We start from the raw sequence: 16,417 nt of genomic DNA on the forward strand, positions 1-16,417 counted from the left end.
CCAAATAAAAGGTTAAAAAAGCCTCCGCTGCCACCACATCCACAAGACCTCTGCAAGCAGCAGTCACACGCTGTGGCAAAGGAGGAGGGGTTACGTTGAGCCCACCACTGGCGTCTCAGCATCTGCTAGAGGATGACTGCATCTCAGATGGCATCACTGCCCTGTGCAGGGCATCGGAGGCATGCCCCTGCAAGGGACAGACAACCGAACCCGGCCTCGCTCGCAGGCAGGTGCTCACTCGCTCCTATGACTTTCACTATTAAAGAGAGCTTCAAGGTGCTGCAGGCACTTACCGCACAAGTGACTCCTCCTGGCAAAGGCTTCAGAGATTACTGCTGGAAGAACCCGCAGGGTCATTAATATATGAGAAGGAAACTTGTGAACTGCCAGTTTCTAGCGAAACCTTTGCCCTCACTTGGCTGCTTTACCACCATGTGCCAGATGTTCGGGGAAGTGAGCCCTAGCAAGCAAGAGAGCTCCTTCTGATTCACTAATGACGGATGGAAAACCACCCTGGAATTGGCATCAGCGCCTGGCTGAGATGGCTGGTTTGCATAATCGGTGCTTGTAAATGCCTCTGTTTGCTTCAGGAAGCATCCACCCTCAGTGTAACAGAGAAACTTTCCGCTTTTGTCCGTTATTTTAATAGAGAAAAGCAGTATATGGCCAAACTTCCCCCCTCCCTCAATTCTTCTGGTACTTTGGGTGTTCAGGAAAAGCATCTGTCACTAAGCGACCCAGGGTGATGCGGGATGGTACAACAGTGGGAAACAGGCAGAGTGGATCACAATACGTCTGGGTCATGGTTCTTGGCAAAAAGAACAGTCCGAGTGAGTGGAAGTGTTCTGAGTGACTGTCCATGAGTAATCCACCTCTTGGGATGCACGAGCAGCAGCCGTTTCACCAGAGGAGAAGTGCCTGGAAGTGTCAGCAGGTTCTTGCAGCAACGACTGCAAGTCAGCACTGCCAGACCAGCAACCAGAGACGCACAAAGAGCTCACCATGGGTTCAGGTGACTGCAGGCAGCAGGACTCCAGCCCACTTCCTTTCCACTCATACGCTGAGATATTAGGTCAGCATGGTGCAACAGTCCCCTCCGGTAACCATGTCAACCTTCTCCATCCCACACGTCTTTTCCCCATTTACTTGCAACAAGCACAATTATTTTCTCCTTCAAACGACTGAAATCAGATTACCAGGGGTTTAGTCATTCAGATTCACTCACCTTTCCCCTTCTTAAAGACAGGTCTATACATTCTCCCATGCTGCCCTAACTTGCTACAAGACTTGCAGTTTTGAGTGTCAGCGCACCTAGAACTCTGTGATGGAAACCACCTTTGTTTTGCTGCTGGTGTTGAATATTTAGCCAAATGTGTCCTTTTCTTAGATTAAACTCTTCTCTCAGGTTTTCTTTTGTTTCCAGATATTTCTGGTTTAGGGTGAAATAAAAAGAAGCTGAGCTTCTACTTTTTCTTTGGTCTATATTCCACTGCTCCTCTTTTTGGACACAGTACCTCCCAGGGTACCAAGGCATCATGCAGATCTCCAGAAGGCTATTGCAGTAGATTGTATTTAACACACCAAACTCTCGGCCACACCATTCTGCTGCTGCTTCTGCATCACACTGATTCTTTTTCCTTATAATATCTCCTGAAAATCCTCCTCTCCACAAAGTACTTATCTCTTCCTCAGTATGCAAGCCTTGCCAGAAGACTAACATAACACAGAGCAAATCCCTCTCAGCTGCAGGGAGAATAAGCTTATCTGACCACTGACCCCAGCAATAAATAGCCATTCGCCTTTCATTTACTCTTCCTCAGATAAACTCCCTTTGATTTCACTCACTTGAGAGAGGACTATGCAAAGATCCTAGTACTTGGCCCAGAATCTCTGGTCAAGCAGGGCCAAGCAGCTGCAGGTCTGGTGTCTGAAGGAATTCAGAAAGTCTCACACTCCATCTCTAACTGTACCATGGACACATGCAGTTGCCATCACAATTCAGGGGCAAAGGAATCAGAGGGCAGAGTTTGGCCCATTTTTTTGAGGAATGTATCCACTTCCACAGCAGCCATGTCCTTTAGCAGGATGCTTCCATTTCCTTTATCTCTGTCCTTAGGTCAGACTCCCGACCGTAACCACTGGTTTGCAGTGGGGATAAGGTCTCACAGAGGAACAGGCGTAATGTCAGGTAAGGAACAAGCAGCAGTGGCATACAGAGCTCCAGGGTCAAGCAAGTGCCTCTAGATGAATCCAGGAAAGGAAGATGCTCCCTTTTCTCTACAAAATCTGCTGAGGCAGAAACAGAAACACTCCACAGAGAGCACTGGGCAGGCATTTGTCACACTCATAAAAATACTAATGCTCACAACCAGAACAAACAGACGCCTACATCTTATTCCCATAGCACTGACAGTTCTCCTTTGGGTCACTTCTAGCTAAGAGACAGCACTTTTTGCATCAGTTTCCACTAAAAAAGCAGCTGTGCTAGCCACCTGCTTGCAGCTACAGCCAGTGACAGCAAGATCTCAGCCTCAATTAGAGAAAGCAGGCTAAGAGAGGACAAGACAGATGTTTTCCACTGCATCCTGAAGCATTCAATGAACTGACTCAGCAGCCTCAAAATCCAGCAGTGATTCCCTTTGGAAACCTGTGTAGAACACATTGGGTGTCCAACGACTGAAAAAAATCAACAAGAGTTGTGATTAGCCTCAAGAAGTCAAAAAAAGGGAAGAGAGATGATTTATGATTTAAATTCTCAGAATAGCAGGTTTAATGATTTGTAAGCACCTGAAAAAATAGCAAAGACTGAGCAGCAACCCAGATGGATTTGTCAAGAGCGAATCGCCACTGAAAAAAAAAAGTATTTCTTTATCCAAGAAGAAAAGTATCATGGGGAGAAGCAAGACATGAATTGGAATTCAGTAAGGCTTCTGACATATCACTTTCACAAACACGCCAAAGAATGTTAGTAATGATACTACTGTGATACAAGCTCAGGAGTGGCCAAAAAAACTATGCAGAAGGAGTCCTCAGTAGGCTCACTGTATAAATGAAAGGATGTTACTCCTTTGGGGTCTGCCTAGGAACCAACTTTGTTTGGTGTTTTCATTATCAACTTGGATGATGGAGCAAAAGGTATGTTCACTAAACTGCAGAGGACACGGATCTGGGAAGAATGGCAGGTATGCTGGAAAGCTCTGCCAAAGGAACTTGGCAACTTGGAGGAGTGTTCTGGAAGAAAGAGGGAGGGACAAGTGCACGGTGCTGCTCTTTGGCAGGGAGAACCATCGGCACAAGCACAGGGTGCAGCAAACAGCTGCTTTTCAGTTCGTCCTGAGACACGGAGCGTCAAGGAACTGGGCACTCACCTTCAGCCCCATACCCCTGTGGAAAAGACAGTCAAAACAGCAGATGTAAGAAGAACGAGAACCGCGAGGCTAGCGATGTGGCTGTTTACTCCTCTCTGTTTGCTGTACTCTGTAAATGAGCAACAGAAATCAAGAAACGTGGAATACATCACCTACAAGAACTGAAAAAAATATATGGAGTGCTTATTTCAAAGAAATTAAGGATAAGGAGTCAACCACAAGAGCACTGATGTTAACATGCAGTGCAATAAGCACAAGCTCTTTCTGCTCTCTGCTAAGTTGGGCACTGAAGCACTCAAGATTACTGCAATCGCTCTCCCCAGCCTTCTAGAAAGTTTTAACAAACTAACTGCTGCATCCTTCCAAGAGCAGGGGATACCACATTAGAATCTAGTAGTGACTGTAGGATGGCAAGCATCAGGTGGAAATTCAATCTGTTTTGAAGTAAACCAGTCCATCCTTTGAACTTCACACTAAACACCAGGAGTCCCTACAACTGCTTTCAGGTTCCAGGGCATTCACACTGCCAGGACTTTCCCTTGCCCAGAATGAGGAACAAGAGCGTGACATAAACCAAAGAAAATTACTGTTACGAAAGCCCACTAGTACTTGCCCAGAGGCTGACAGGTAACTTCATCTGTCTGGTACAGGAAAATAATTGCAAGTTGGTGCCAGTGCGAGACAAGAGCAAAGTATGAGCCCTTAAGGCCATCTATGTAACAACTATATACAATTATATTCCCAGACTGTTTCGTTCTGTATATGGTGAGCTGCCAACCTCCTCCGTCTGTCTTTAAATGCACGACATAACATTCCATCCTCTCAACATTAAGCTGTTTGTCTGGTTATTTGCTGAAAAATTATTGAAGAATTTGAAAACAGGTATATAAGATTTGCAAAACAAGAACTACAGCCAAGTAGAGGGCATTTATTCTGGATTTCGTGGTAACAGATTAAGACAAACTGTCCACTGAATAAATAATTGATTACAACCTGATTCCCTTTAGCACGTGTGAGTTACAAAGAACAACCCTGACTAGTAACAGGTCCACGGTGCTTCAGAAGGGCACTAATGCAACTGATTGGGACAAAATATTTACATGAGGAAGTGGTGGATTCACCATTTCAGTGTTTTAAGATTAGACTTGATGTTGTTCTTCCAGCTGATACTTTAGCCAAACAAATCATGAATCCGCATACAGCAGTAACTGAGCAAAACATAATCACTTGTGCTATTGAGGAGATTACATTAAATCTGTGGATTATAGTCTTTTCAACAACTTGCGCTGTTGCTGTCTCATTCTCCCCTCCTGTGCCATCACACCCTTACCCCCAAACTCTCATTTCTTTCCCTTGCCATTGCTCTTAAATCCTACAAGTCCATAAAGTCCATGCAAAACCTGGTCCTTTTACATACTCTTAAAATAAATAAAAACTAATTTTTCATAATGCACACTAACATAATCTTGAATAGAAAGCCTCATCTGTGATGCAGGGTCAGGTTACAGAGAGATGTCTTTGTAAAAAATATTTAATTAAAGCTGAAGTCCATGGAGGTAAAAAAAAAAAAAAAAAAGCCTTCACCTAAAAGCATCAGGACACACAGAGGAACTCTGTTCAGACCAAAACATGGCAAATACAGCTGTGATATCATGTCTACCCACCATTTCTAATAAAGTGACCTTCACGATGTCATCCGACAGTGTTCTTACCACTTTCTCCTTGTAAACAATGTATTTCAGCCACTTGAAATCCTGCCATTTGAATCCTGCTAGAACAAACAGGGAATCCTTCTCGTACTGCTCCATTTTCTGGATTGCACCTTCAGGATATGTGATCCGGAGAGTCGTCTTGCCACCTACATCTTTTTCAAAGCCCTTCACTGGAGCCGAGTTCAACCTGGAGGGGAACCAGAAAAAATGCTGTCATGGATTCCCACTTACACTCGTGCATGCTGATGATACAGCGAGCACAGCCCGGCAAGAGCTCCCTGCACGCAGCTGTTACAGCAGTGAACGTTAACTCTCACCGTCCTTCACCACAAACAGTTATGGAGTGGTAGCAAGTGACATCAGTTTAATTAGAAGCTATTTAAATGATTTCATTGAATATAACGCGAACCCTTTCTGCACATCCATTCTTGCGATTTAAACCGTCTTGGAAGCTTTGGAAAGGGAAACTGAAAAAATACCGTCCTTGCAAATTCAGAGGTACAAACTAAGCGTTCAGATTTTAACATCCTGTCGCTCCTGGGATACCTTACTCGGATGTTTGTGCTGAAACAGAGGATGCAGCTCCACAGCAGTTTAAGCAAACTGAAGCTGCTCTCATGCTCCAAACCCAGTCCAAAGCTGACGCTGTTCATCTTACCTGTGGTGAGATTGTTTATGGAACTAAGCCAGATAATTTGGGAAATAAAAAAAAACGAAACCACGAACCCACAGGCACACTCTCCACCTGGTTTAATTTCCCAGATCGGCCCATCCAGAAAGCAAGCTGCCCTGCAATGCCAATGCAAAGGAAGAGGAGTTTCTGCTGTGGAAGTGCATCCCACTCTGAAAACACCAAAGCAGGCTCACAGCTTTGCTCTAGAAATCATGCTGATTTCTAGGAGAACACAAGCATTTAGCTGTGCTTGTGTTAAAAACACCCCTTGGGGACAACGCTTTTTCCTTCCAAAACCCAGACTGCTCTGGTGTTAACAGCAATGATGAATTCCATGACATTTAAGCTTTTCAGAACTTCTACTCAAAACTAGGAACCCAAAGCTGACAAAATTTGAAGTAACTTGGAATACAAATCTTGCTGACATCAAACAGCAGCCCCTGATGGAACAGCATTGCCGGCTTGAATTATTGCAGCCTTCTTGACTTGAGGTAGTTCAATACACTGGAAAGTGCTTATGGGCTGCAAATTTTGCTGTGTAGGAATGTTAATGAGGATCTGGGTTTGTCTTTTTCAGCTCGCGTAAGCATTTTAGGTGGGAAACCTTTTAGTAGAAGAAAATCCCTGTATGCAATCTGAAATTCCATTCAAAATTAAGGAGAATAAATTCCTACGTGTTTTTAGTAAAAATGCTTAGTTTATCATCAAGAACAAAATATTAAAGGGAAAACAGCTTAGGAATCAGCACCACCACAATTTACATAGGAAATAAAGCCTTTTTTGTGGTTTAGAAGCCCTTGCTTTGCACCTTGACTTGGAGGCAGCTACACCTGACTGCCTGCAAAAACACTGCTCCCAGACAGCCTTTGCTTTTTCCTCTGCTGCTGACGGCACGTTCACACATCACTCCCTTTTGCTATGGGCATTATTCAAAATTCAAGATGTTGCGTCTCTTTGGGATAGATGACCCTACATAAAGTAAAAGCACGTGGCTCTAAAGGGAAGAGAGATAAACACAACCAAATACTATGTAAAGAAAACTAGTTATACATATTTTCATCTGTCTTACTGAAGTTGAAGGGAAGGTCAGCATCTGCAGTGATCCCAAATGTCAATGTGTAGATCCTTGGCAGGGCATTCCCCACCCCCAGCTGCTGGCTTTCATGTTTTGCTGTTTATTTTGTTAAAGGTCCCAAAACTGGGGACCCCTACTTTGTATCTAGACAGGAAACCAAGCAAACCACTTCCCTGAGCAAAATGAACTTGGGTCTCCAGCAAAAGGCCAGAATGCGAGTTGCTGATGGAGTCGTAGTGACGGAGTCCTGCTCACGAGCCAGCACTGTCAGCCCCACGAGTGCCCCAGGGGCAGCGCAGGCAGTGAAGCAGGAGAAGCTCTGGCAGCCACAACCTGTAACCGCAAAGGCTACACAGCTTGAACCCTTTCTCAGGCAGGACATGGTGGTGGTTATAAACACAGGTAAATCTTAGAAAACCTCAGTCAGGATGCCAGGCCTCCTGATACTGCCCATGGACAGGCAGTCTTCTCCGCAAGAAGTTTCAGAGTGTTTTTCTGTCTCTGTCTGCTGATGACACTAACTCCTAAAGTTAGCACCATAAAGACCTTTTTAAATAGCACTAAAGTATCATAATCAGGTGAATCCCCATCTTATTCTAACCAGGAATTTCTGATACACACTTGTTTTTCCCCTGTCGGCAATCTGTTCTAAGGAGGCATTTTGGAGCACTGATGACTGACGGCTGCAAGAAGTTCCTGCCAGGTAAATGGTGTGACAGCTACTAGGAATAACATTTTCACTGAAATGTGATAATATCCAGTTAATGAAATATACTAACTCACTTACTCCAAGCTGGTTTAGCACTGTCAACCCTGATCTGAATGTCTTCACCACAAGCTCAAAATTTCTTGCTGCAATAGCCATCTTCACATGGTAACACATGAGGCATCAGAAGACTCCACGTACTGCTGGATCACCCCTTTGCCCACAAATGTACCACACTTTTCCCCCTGCAATTCAGCTCCCACATCCCAAATCTGACCCTTCTTTTGCAACCCATGAAAAAGGATGCTGTTACACAGGGGACATCCCTAGCTTCCACAGGAGTAAAGGCAGCAGTTGGATACATTTAAGAACTCTGCTCTTACCTCCTCAGTCTCACAACCAAGCACCTGGCTTCGTTTAACCTTTACAGTTGACTTTTCTCTCCTTTATCCAGCCCACAAACATCACAGGTGCGTAGCTGCCCTCTTATCCTCTCAGCCTGCAAACTGACTTAGATTTACTGATGCGGATAGAAAACATTGAACTTTTCATTTGGAAATTAAATAGTGGAGTTTCTGATGTAAATCTTAGTGGGTGGCTTTGTCCAGATGGATTGAAACTGTTCTCTTGCTCCTTTTAGAACAGTCTGAACCCAAGAAAAGGCTGTAACTGAATTTTAACTCAGCTCAAATAACTGCAGGTCACCAGACTATGGCAAGTAGTAAGAGCTCTTTGCTAATAACTCCTAGTGAGATGAACTAGGAGAAGTGCTGTAAAAATTTCATCCTGTTCTGAACAGTCATTCTTGTGCCCAGAGCACTGCTGGGGAAGCAGGGAACCACTCACAGGAACAAAGCACTGAAAGGGATCCTTCTTGGTCTTTTTGTCCAGAGTCAGAGGGTATTTATTACTCTGTGTATGTTCTTTCTTTCCTCACGTGCCCATGACCAGCACATGGCAGAGAAAGAAGACTATGCTAAGTGATACCTTCACCGTGCCTTGAATTCTTTTACTAATTCCCTTCTTTCTTTCATCTTATCTAAGAATTTGCTATTTGCCACCACGTCTTGTGGTTGACTAAAGTTCGGAGAGATGATATCAGCCACATTCCCTTTAATATGAAATCAGTTATCTTACCAAGGGAAAAAACCCCACCAACTTAGACTACGTTAAACCAGTTTTTATAAACTTGTGCTGCGGTTCATTCCACTTTTCCTATTTACCATTGTAGTATTTTGTTATTCATGATTCAGAACCTGCTACAAAGCTCTGCATTTTTTTCAAATCAGACTAATGGGTCTGTAAGTCCCTAGAGCATGCCCTCCCTCCCTCCTACACACACTCTCTCTCTCACTCTCCATTAGTACAGGTATTATGTTTGTTAATCTCCAGTCACCCAGAACACCTCCCCTGACTTGACAGATTTATTACTAAGAGTTATGACTAAACCCTTGATTACACATATCAGCACGTTTTTCAAGCATTCCAGGATGGCGATGATCTGGGTCCTCAGTAAAAGCAAGAAGTCCTAACTAGGACTGTGGTCCTTTCCAATCCTGTGCTGCTCTGCTTCTGCTCCCTTATTCAACATCATCATCCACAGCGAAGCGGAGGCAAAGTATTCACAGCTTCTAGGGCACACCTACCCGCGTTTAATCATTTCTAGGTCCTCACTCAGGGACTTCTGCTTCTGAAGACCCTAATGCTGCACTGTTCTTAGTCCTTCCCATCCTAACTGTGAAGTGTCAGTGCTGGGGAATGCTGTACACACGTGACTAATGATACTTCCCTGAGCTACCTACGGGATATATCTGGGAGCAGATCTAATAGTACGTTTTACTGCTTCACCACCTAAGGGCATTACAAAAGCAGCAGCTTTTAGAAAGGAGCTATGAAGAGAAGGTTCAAGTGGGATCATGGGAGAGGCCCCATTTCCAAATAGCTGCAGAAAGTGGAATGCTCAAGAAGCGCCTTTAACTTTCGATGTGATCACCATTTATAATGAACGTTTACATGCACTTGTGTTTTTCACCCCCTTCTACATTAACTGATGCTTCCATACAAATGGATATTGTCAGTAATGTAGGTTTAACATGTCTGCATAGCATGTGAACAGATACAAAAACTGAATATATGACAAGACAACTGTGATGCCAAAGACTCACCTGACAACAACATCATAGTCATCGATTTTTAATCCCAATGACTTATTTGCAAGTACTCCACCATTTCCCACAATAATACATCGCCGGCAGCTGAGACTGTGGAAGAAACAGAGGAAAGCGGTGATTTTCATAACATAACTTCAAATGCACCGAGCTGTACATACTTAGTTTGCACCTATTTGAGAACTACAGGAAACCCTTTGGAATATTAAGAATTAAGGGGAGGACAGAGACACACTTGATCCCCAGCTCACCTCATCATGCCCAGGCATTACATGTGATAAACTGCTTTCAACACCTCACACCACGTGTGGCCTAATGAGATGAGCTGTCAGGACAAGCAGCTCCTCTCCCCTCACACCCCTGGTACGATGGGCTTGAATCAAACCCATCTGTTTACTTAAACCTGCTCATTATTCATTTAGCAATGAAATAACAATAAACCAAAGGCTTAGTGAGGAAGTCCTCTCTCCAAGCAATTTTCTAAGCACAGGCAGATCTTGCCAGGTTATCTGGGGTGTGCTCACCTTGCTGAGTGAAAAATTGTTGCAGTTATCATGACACCTTGGGACAGAAAAACACTAAATGGAGAGACAATGAGTGAGGAAGGGGAAGGAAAAAAAACTTTAGTAAGAAAGAGACAAGAAAGAGAAGAAAGAAAACAGTTTCTCGTGGAACTGCAAGTCACGAGAACTTTCTGCAGCAGATGTTAAAAACTGATTTCTTTTTGAAGACAGAGAGAGAGGACTTCTTTCCAGCCATCTAATCCCAAACGCAGCTGGTTCTTCTGGCAAGCTGCCGCCTTCTCTGGTAGTTCACTGAAGGAATACGTGTCTGCAGAGCCTGTTTCGGAAAGGGTCCAAGGCAATCAGTTGTTTGGAGCAGATCTCTGGGCTACGCGGTCTTCCTAGTCCCAGTCGACCGGTCTGTTCTAGGCTGTCCTTGCTGTGATCAGTCTGAAGAGTGAGTGTGAGGAAAGCTCTGTTTCTGTGGGGTCCATTTTTGAGGAGTGGGGCTGGAGCACACTTAAAAGATTCAGCTAAACCACTGAGGGCTACCCCGTTGACAGAGTCATTAGCTGGAGATATGCACAGAATTAACAGCACCAAGAAATGCTCAGGAACAGCTTCCCCAGACCAGATAAAGTTTCACTGCAGACCCCAGCCTTTCCAAAAGAAAAGACGTCCTCAAGAAGATGAACATATTAGTCCTGTGCTCATGTGCCTAAGGGCTGAAGTGTGGATGTTTGTCATAATCAAACCAGAATAGAGAACAAACTTTATAGACAATGTTACAGAATAAAAATACAGTTCTGGCAACACGGAGAAAGCAGAGGCAAGGTCTGGTTCAAGCCATATATTGTGTCAAGGAGGGAAGGAAAAGAGTCAGCCCCAAGGACATCCAACTGAGTGATAAAGACGATAATAGTTTTGTCAAAATCTTTGGCGAAAAGGTGATGTAGGACGGAAAGAAGACATGATTTAGTTTTGGCCAAGTAAAATTTCAGACGAAAATACGCTCCTTTGATGATTATGACAAGAAATTTCAACCTCCTAAACAACAGACTGTTGAGTCGAGTACTGTAATTTCTCTATCCACTTGTCTCTGAGACATGACTTTTCGTAATTTTATGTTTTGAAGAAGAACACCACACTGAATTCCAAAGGCTGCAAGCTATAGACACTCCCCTCTATCCCTTTCCCACTTACTGTTATGATGCTAGCTCTTACAATTTTGAGTAGGGATGTGTTTGTTTCAGCCTTAATCACATTTTTCCCTTTTCTGCTAAATTAAAGCACCATCTACTGTCAGCAGTCCCTTCCACACCTGCAGGTGATCCACTTACTGTCAAACCACCATGTGCAAACTTCTGTTTCTAGGTGGATAATCAGTCATGGGTCAGACTGGTGAGCATGAGCTTCTCCACATGAAATAAAAGGAATCAGTTCCATCAGCCAAAGCTGTTCCAGCAGCCTCTTTTCATGGCCGTGTTTCCATGCAGTACTTGTAGACAGATCAGAGTCCATCCTTAATTTTCTCTTGACTGCAGAAAGCAGAGTTTCTACGGTCATCACATCTCTTACGGCATGGCAGCTCTCCTAGATCTCAAGTCACATTTGCAGTACCTCTCTGAACTGTTTTCAGCTTCTCCTCAGATCTCCGAAGCACCGACTCTGGAAGACCAGCATGCGGAGCTCATGCTGCTCAAAGCATGGTCTCCTTCACACAAAGATTTTAGGTACACCATTCCAATGCTCTTTTTGCAGTCACTGGTTTACAGAATACAATCCCCATCTTGTAAGCACCATCTGCGTTGTCACTTCCAAGATGCCTGACTTTTGGCTCCAGTAAAGGACTGTTCAGAGAAAGGCCCTACAAAAAAGTCTAGACTGACGCGACCTTCCTAAACCTTACTTCCCCATCTTTGACTCTGGCAAATCTTCCTAGTGTAATTTTACTTTTCCTCCAGATTGGTTTTAAGCACTGCGACCACCTGCCAGCAGGATTATGCTAGAAGTGTCACTAAAGGATTAATTCTCAACTCTGACACTAACTTTTTTTAAGCTGTGTGACATCTCATTCTTAAAATGGATACGTCTACAACGGTGCTGTGTACAATTAGAATATAATAGACTGAGACAAATGGCTAATGCCTACTTTTAAAAGGTTAAATTTATCAATCAAGCTTCTAGTTCATCTAAAAAAAAAATATATCTTCTACATCACAAGACTTCATTTCCACAAAACCCAAGAAAACTTAGATCAATCATGCTGCCATCTCTGTCCTAGATCTAGCTTTCCAGGATTTTTCTGCAAAATCAAGCTAAGCAACTTACAGCCATCTCTATATCATCTCCCACATTTCTCTAGGAATGGCACATTGCTCTTCCATCCAACATTCCAAGAAGGGTTAAAAAGCAAACAGTAATAACAAAAAGAATTCTTTATTTAACTCTTTAAATATTTTCCAGTGCTAACTGATTTAAAAAGACACTTAATTGTCATTTAACATCCTCACAGTTACTAAGAAAAATACACAAAGTATTCCAATGTTGCTGTAAAATGGGACAATATCAATCCATTTCTACCCCAAAAATAAAACAAATATTTAACTGAATGATTCTGCCTTTAGTCATCATAACCGATAGGTTAATCACCTTTGCCCAGCTTCATGTCTGAACTACTTTTACGCCCTTGTTGTCCTGACTTATTTAACTGAGTCTTCTTTCTTCCTTAAGCCTGCAGATAAGATCTTTCATTAGTATCTTTTTGATGCTAAGGCCCAATTTTTGATCTTCTTGCAGCTTTTTCTTAAATTTCTTTCCAAAGTACGCTGCCCACTCTCATTGCAAAGCTAAAATTTTCTTTTGCACACTCGGAAGGCAGTGCTCAGGCACAGATTGCTTTCTTCAGGTGAACGTGATGAAGATATGGTGAGTCTTGGACTTTGCCTGCGTTCTGCACATCAGACGGGTACATCAAACCTGGGCAGTCAGGACTCTTTGGACCAAGATACACAGAAGGGTGAGCTGGCTTGGTCTCGCCAGCTTTGGCAATCACACAATGGGACAGTGAGAAGACCCTGATGGCACTGTGGAAGAGAAGCATTTGGCTGGGGCATCAGGCACCTGACCTCACATTCAGCCAGACATTTGGACACTTGGCACCAGCGTAGCTGGGCTCCTCCTCAGGCAGCACTGACTGATGGTGCCTGAGCACGGGAAACCTGCAAAGTCACTGCTGGCTCCAGGCAAGTTTCTGTCTGAAGAAACACACCTTGCGAGCAGCATCAGTTACAGCTCAATTGTTTCTCCACAAAGAAGTGTGCAAACACTTTTTTGTTTACACAGTATATCAAAGCTGTATTTCTCCTCCAGAAGAGCTCAAGGACCAAACACACGGGACACAGCTCAGGTTCCAGTTTGCTACCAGGGTGGTATGAAGGAGGGTCATGGACTTTCCACATCAGATAGGTTTTAAAGCTGAGAGCTGCAGCCAGATGTACAGCCTCTTGACACAGACGCTCAGAGGTTTTCATCTACACCAAAACCGTGATTCACATAGATCTTCTAGAACAATATAGCACTGTAAACACATGTATGAGTTGTAGCAATTGCTACTTCCTCTTCCTCCCTTTTCAAAGCGCTTTAGGGATTTGTCAGGGAAGAAAAACCACAAAGCCTCCCTTCACGCAACTTTGGAACTGAAGGCTTTGAGGAAAGATATAACAGAATAATTAAAAAATACATCTTTAGGGTAAGTGGTGCTTAGGGAGTCTTAGCATATTCTGGTTTGATCTGGCTGCTGCTACTTAAACTTGTGCTATCAACCTGAGCCAAAGGGACACACACATCTCCTCTCCTGCTCTGTCAAATTCCTTCTTGTTAGTTTATATACTGCATTAGTAAAGACTGTTAGTTACAAGCTCAAACTCTCAGTTTTCCTTCATTGCCACCTGGAGGTAATACAAGAAAGTCAGTCAGGTTTTTGTATTTATGTCTTCTTATAGGAAATTTACAGGTCATCACTGCAGAGATTTAACACAAAAATCCACTGAAGTCCAGCCCAGCAGAAGAGCAAAGGAACTATAAACCAAGCACTGATTGATTTGCAGAATGAGAGGCAGGTCACTGGAGGAACCACTAAAGCAAGCAGTGAAAATGGCAGTGATATAAATGGGTCTGGAAAAGCCAAGAGGGCAAGAAGACGACACTGGTTCTAGAGAAAGTCTGGATCTCCAATCTTTTCCAGAAGATCTCAGCGCAAAATTGCAAATCTCCTCACAAACGCATCTGCACCTTTACCTACTTCCTGCCCCAGAGCAGAAACAGGTTACGATAAGCAACTCAACACAAAAGCGCCATGATATGGAGTCATGAAGAAAACTAAGAAAGCACAGCATCACTTAGACTGCGTTACAGGCGTGAACTAGAGCATTTGTTCACATGCCCTCCAGCTGCTGCTAGTTATTAACATAACTCTACTCACAATGGAAGGATTAGTTGGAATGACTTGGCAAAGCTGCTTTGGGACGATGAAAAGCGTACGCAGACCCGGAAGGATCGAGTTTGCCTCATTTCAGCACCAAGTCAGTACATTGTGTCAGGAAATGTGCATCAGGATGCCCTTTTGGCATAAGGATAATCAAACAAACAAGTTCGCTTCCAGGGCTTATGGGAGGCAAGCGAAGGTAACAACATCTCAAGGGACAGCTTTATGAAGGACAGAAATGGAGAAGCTTGGGTGGGAACAAGACCAAAGATCCCTCACCGTACAACTCTAATCCCCTCTTTCCTTCCTATGCTCTCACACTCCGCTCTGACCTCACCTCTCCTGCCTTTCCCGCCCTTCCCCAGGGAAAAACTGCATTCGGCGTGTGGTTACGTGAACACTTGCTTCAAAAGCCTCGGCAGCGCCCACCCTCTCCACCCAGCCCCAGCCCTCTGCTCTCCTGCTGCGGTGCGGCACTGTGCCAGCGCAGCCCTTCGGTGGGAGGGGAGCTCTGTAAACGAGGTCACTGGCATGACCCGGGTTAAGAGAAAAAACTTCTACACTGGAATCGTTTTAGGGACACTTTAAAGTCTCTCTTCAAAAGACAGCAGCAGCACAAGGAGAAGATAGGGAGCTACATTCTGGGAGCAGGCAATGGTACCAGCAAATACAGTTTCTTTGACTGGCTTTGCCAAGAGTAAATGTTGGTGTAACTCCATCCTGAAAAGAAGCTTTTTCCTGGCAGCTAGAATCAGCCTACTAGACTTCTGAGACTGGAAGGGTTCACAGGATGTCCTGGGTCTGACTCCTTATATCTCACAGACCTTAGCCATGTCTCTTATCTAACTCTTCCATAACAACACATCATAGCAAGGTTTGGATTGGAAGGGCCCTTAGACCCCCTCCAGTTGCTCCAAGGTGGCAAGCAAAAGGGAGAGGTCTGGACTTTCTCCTTGACCAGTGAGGGAGTGAGCTGAACCTTAAGGCTCTGCCCTCAGGACACTGGAGCTGCCACAGAACTGAATTCTTGGGCTCTGCTTTGAGCCTGAGACAAGATGAAAACGTAGCTAACCTTCCCTCATCAGTCGGCTCCGTTAGCTCTTCTAAATCCAAACTGGCAGATACTCATTACTGCTAGCACTGTAATTTATTGAGCACCACAGCCGAAGAACAGTTCCGGAACCACACACATCTTCATGTATGCCCCACTCACCAAGCAGGTTTCCAAGAGCAGCACTGTGGAAGCTTTAACACCTCCTACAGCAGCCAAGCTCGCTCTCGTAATATCCCCTCTGTTCCAACCCCATCCATCTACTGCTTTAGCCTCTCACTTTGCAGCTTGCTATCCCAAGCCTTTCTTGTCCCTTTTTCCCTCATCAACTTCAATTTTTATCTTTCCTAAGACTTGCTCACCTGGAAGGGCTCTGGGAGGAATTTGACTGTGAGGCATATGTACAACACAGCCAACATCCACTGCTCTGCATTTATCACAAAAATTTCCAAGAAAACAGCACCTCACCAAAATCCGTGTGCGTTTATAAGCATACACATCACCAAACCTTGTTACTGCAATACACAGAATCACATTTCTGGCCTGTTCCCTAGGTCTAATTCATACTTGATGTCTCAGGGACTTCGCATATGTTTCATGCAGGCTTGAGTGTTAGATCTTCCCTATCTCTGCACCAAACCCATTACACAAAATGTACACCCGAAGTGAGCAGCT

The 16,417-nt window shown here is 44.1% G+C and overlaps 1 protein-coding gene across 1 annotated transcript in view; it reads right to left on the reverse strand.

Annotated features, from left to right (window-relative positions):
• ST3GAL3 (ST3 beta-galactoside alpha-2,3-sialyltransferase 3) overlaps window positions 1-16,417 on the reverse strand; it is a 77,821-nt gene that overhangs the window by 39,799 nt on the left and 21,605 nt on the right. The window contains exons 4-5 of the mRNA XM_009872038.1: window positions 9,700-9,795; window positions 5,081-5,267 (exon numbers count right to left, since the gene is read on the reverse strand). Coding sequence (XP_009870340.1) covers window positions 5,081-5,267; window positions 9,700-9,795 — 283 coding nt within the window. The remainder of the gene's footprint in view (window positions 1-5,080; window positions 5,268-9,699; window positions 9,796-16,417) is intronic.

This window comes from Apaloderma vittatum, unplaced genomic scaffold (genome assembly GCF_000703405.1).
Source record: "Apaloderma vittatum isolate BGI_N311 unplaced genomic scaffold, ASM70340v1 scaffold5496, whole genome shotgun sequence".
Taxonomy (NCBI): Eukaryota; Metazoa; Chordata; class Aves; order Trogoniformes; family Trogonidae; genus Apaloderma; species Apaloderma vittatum.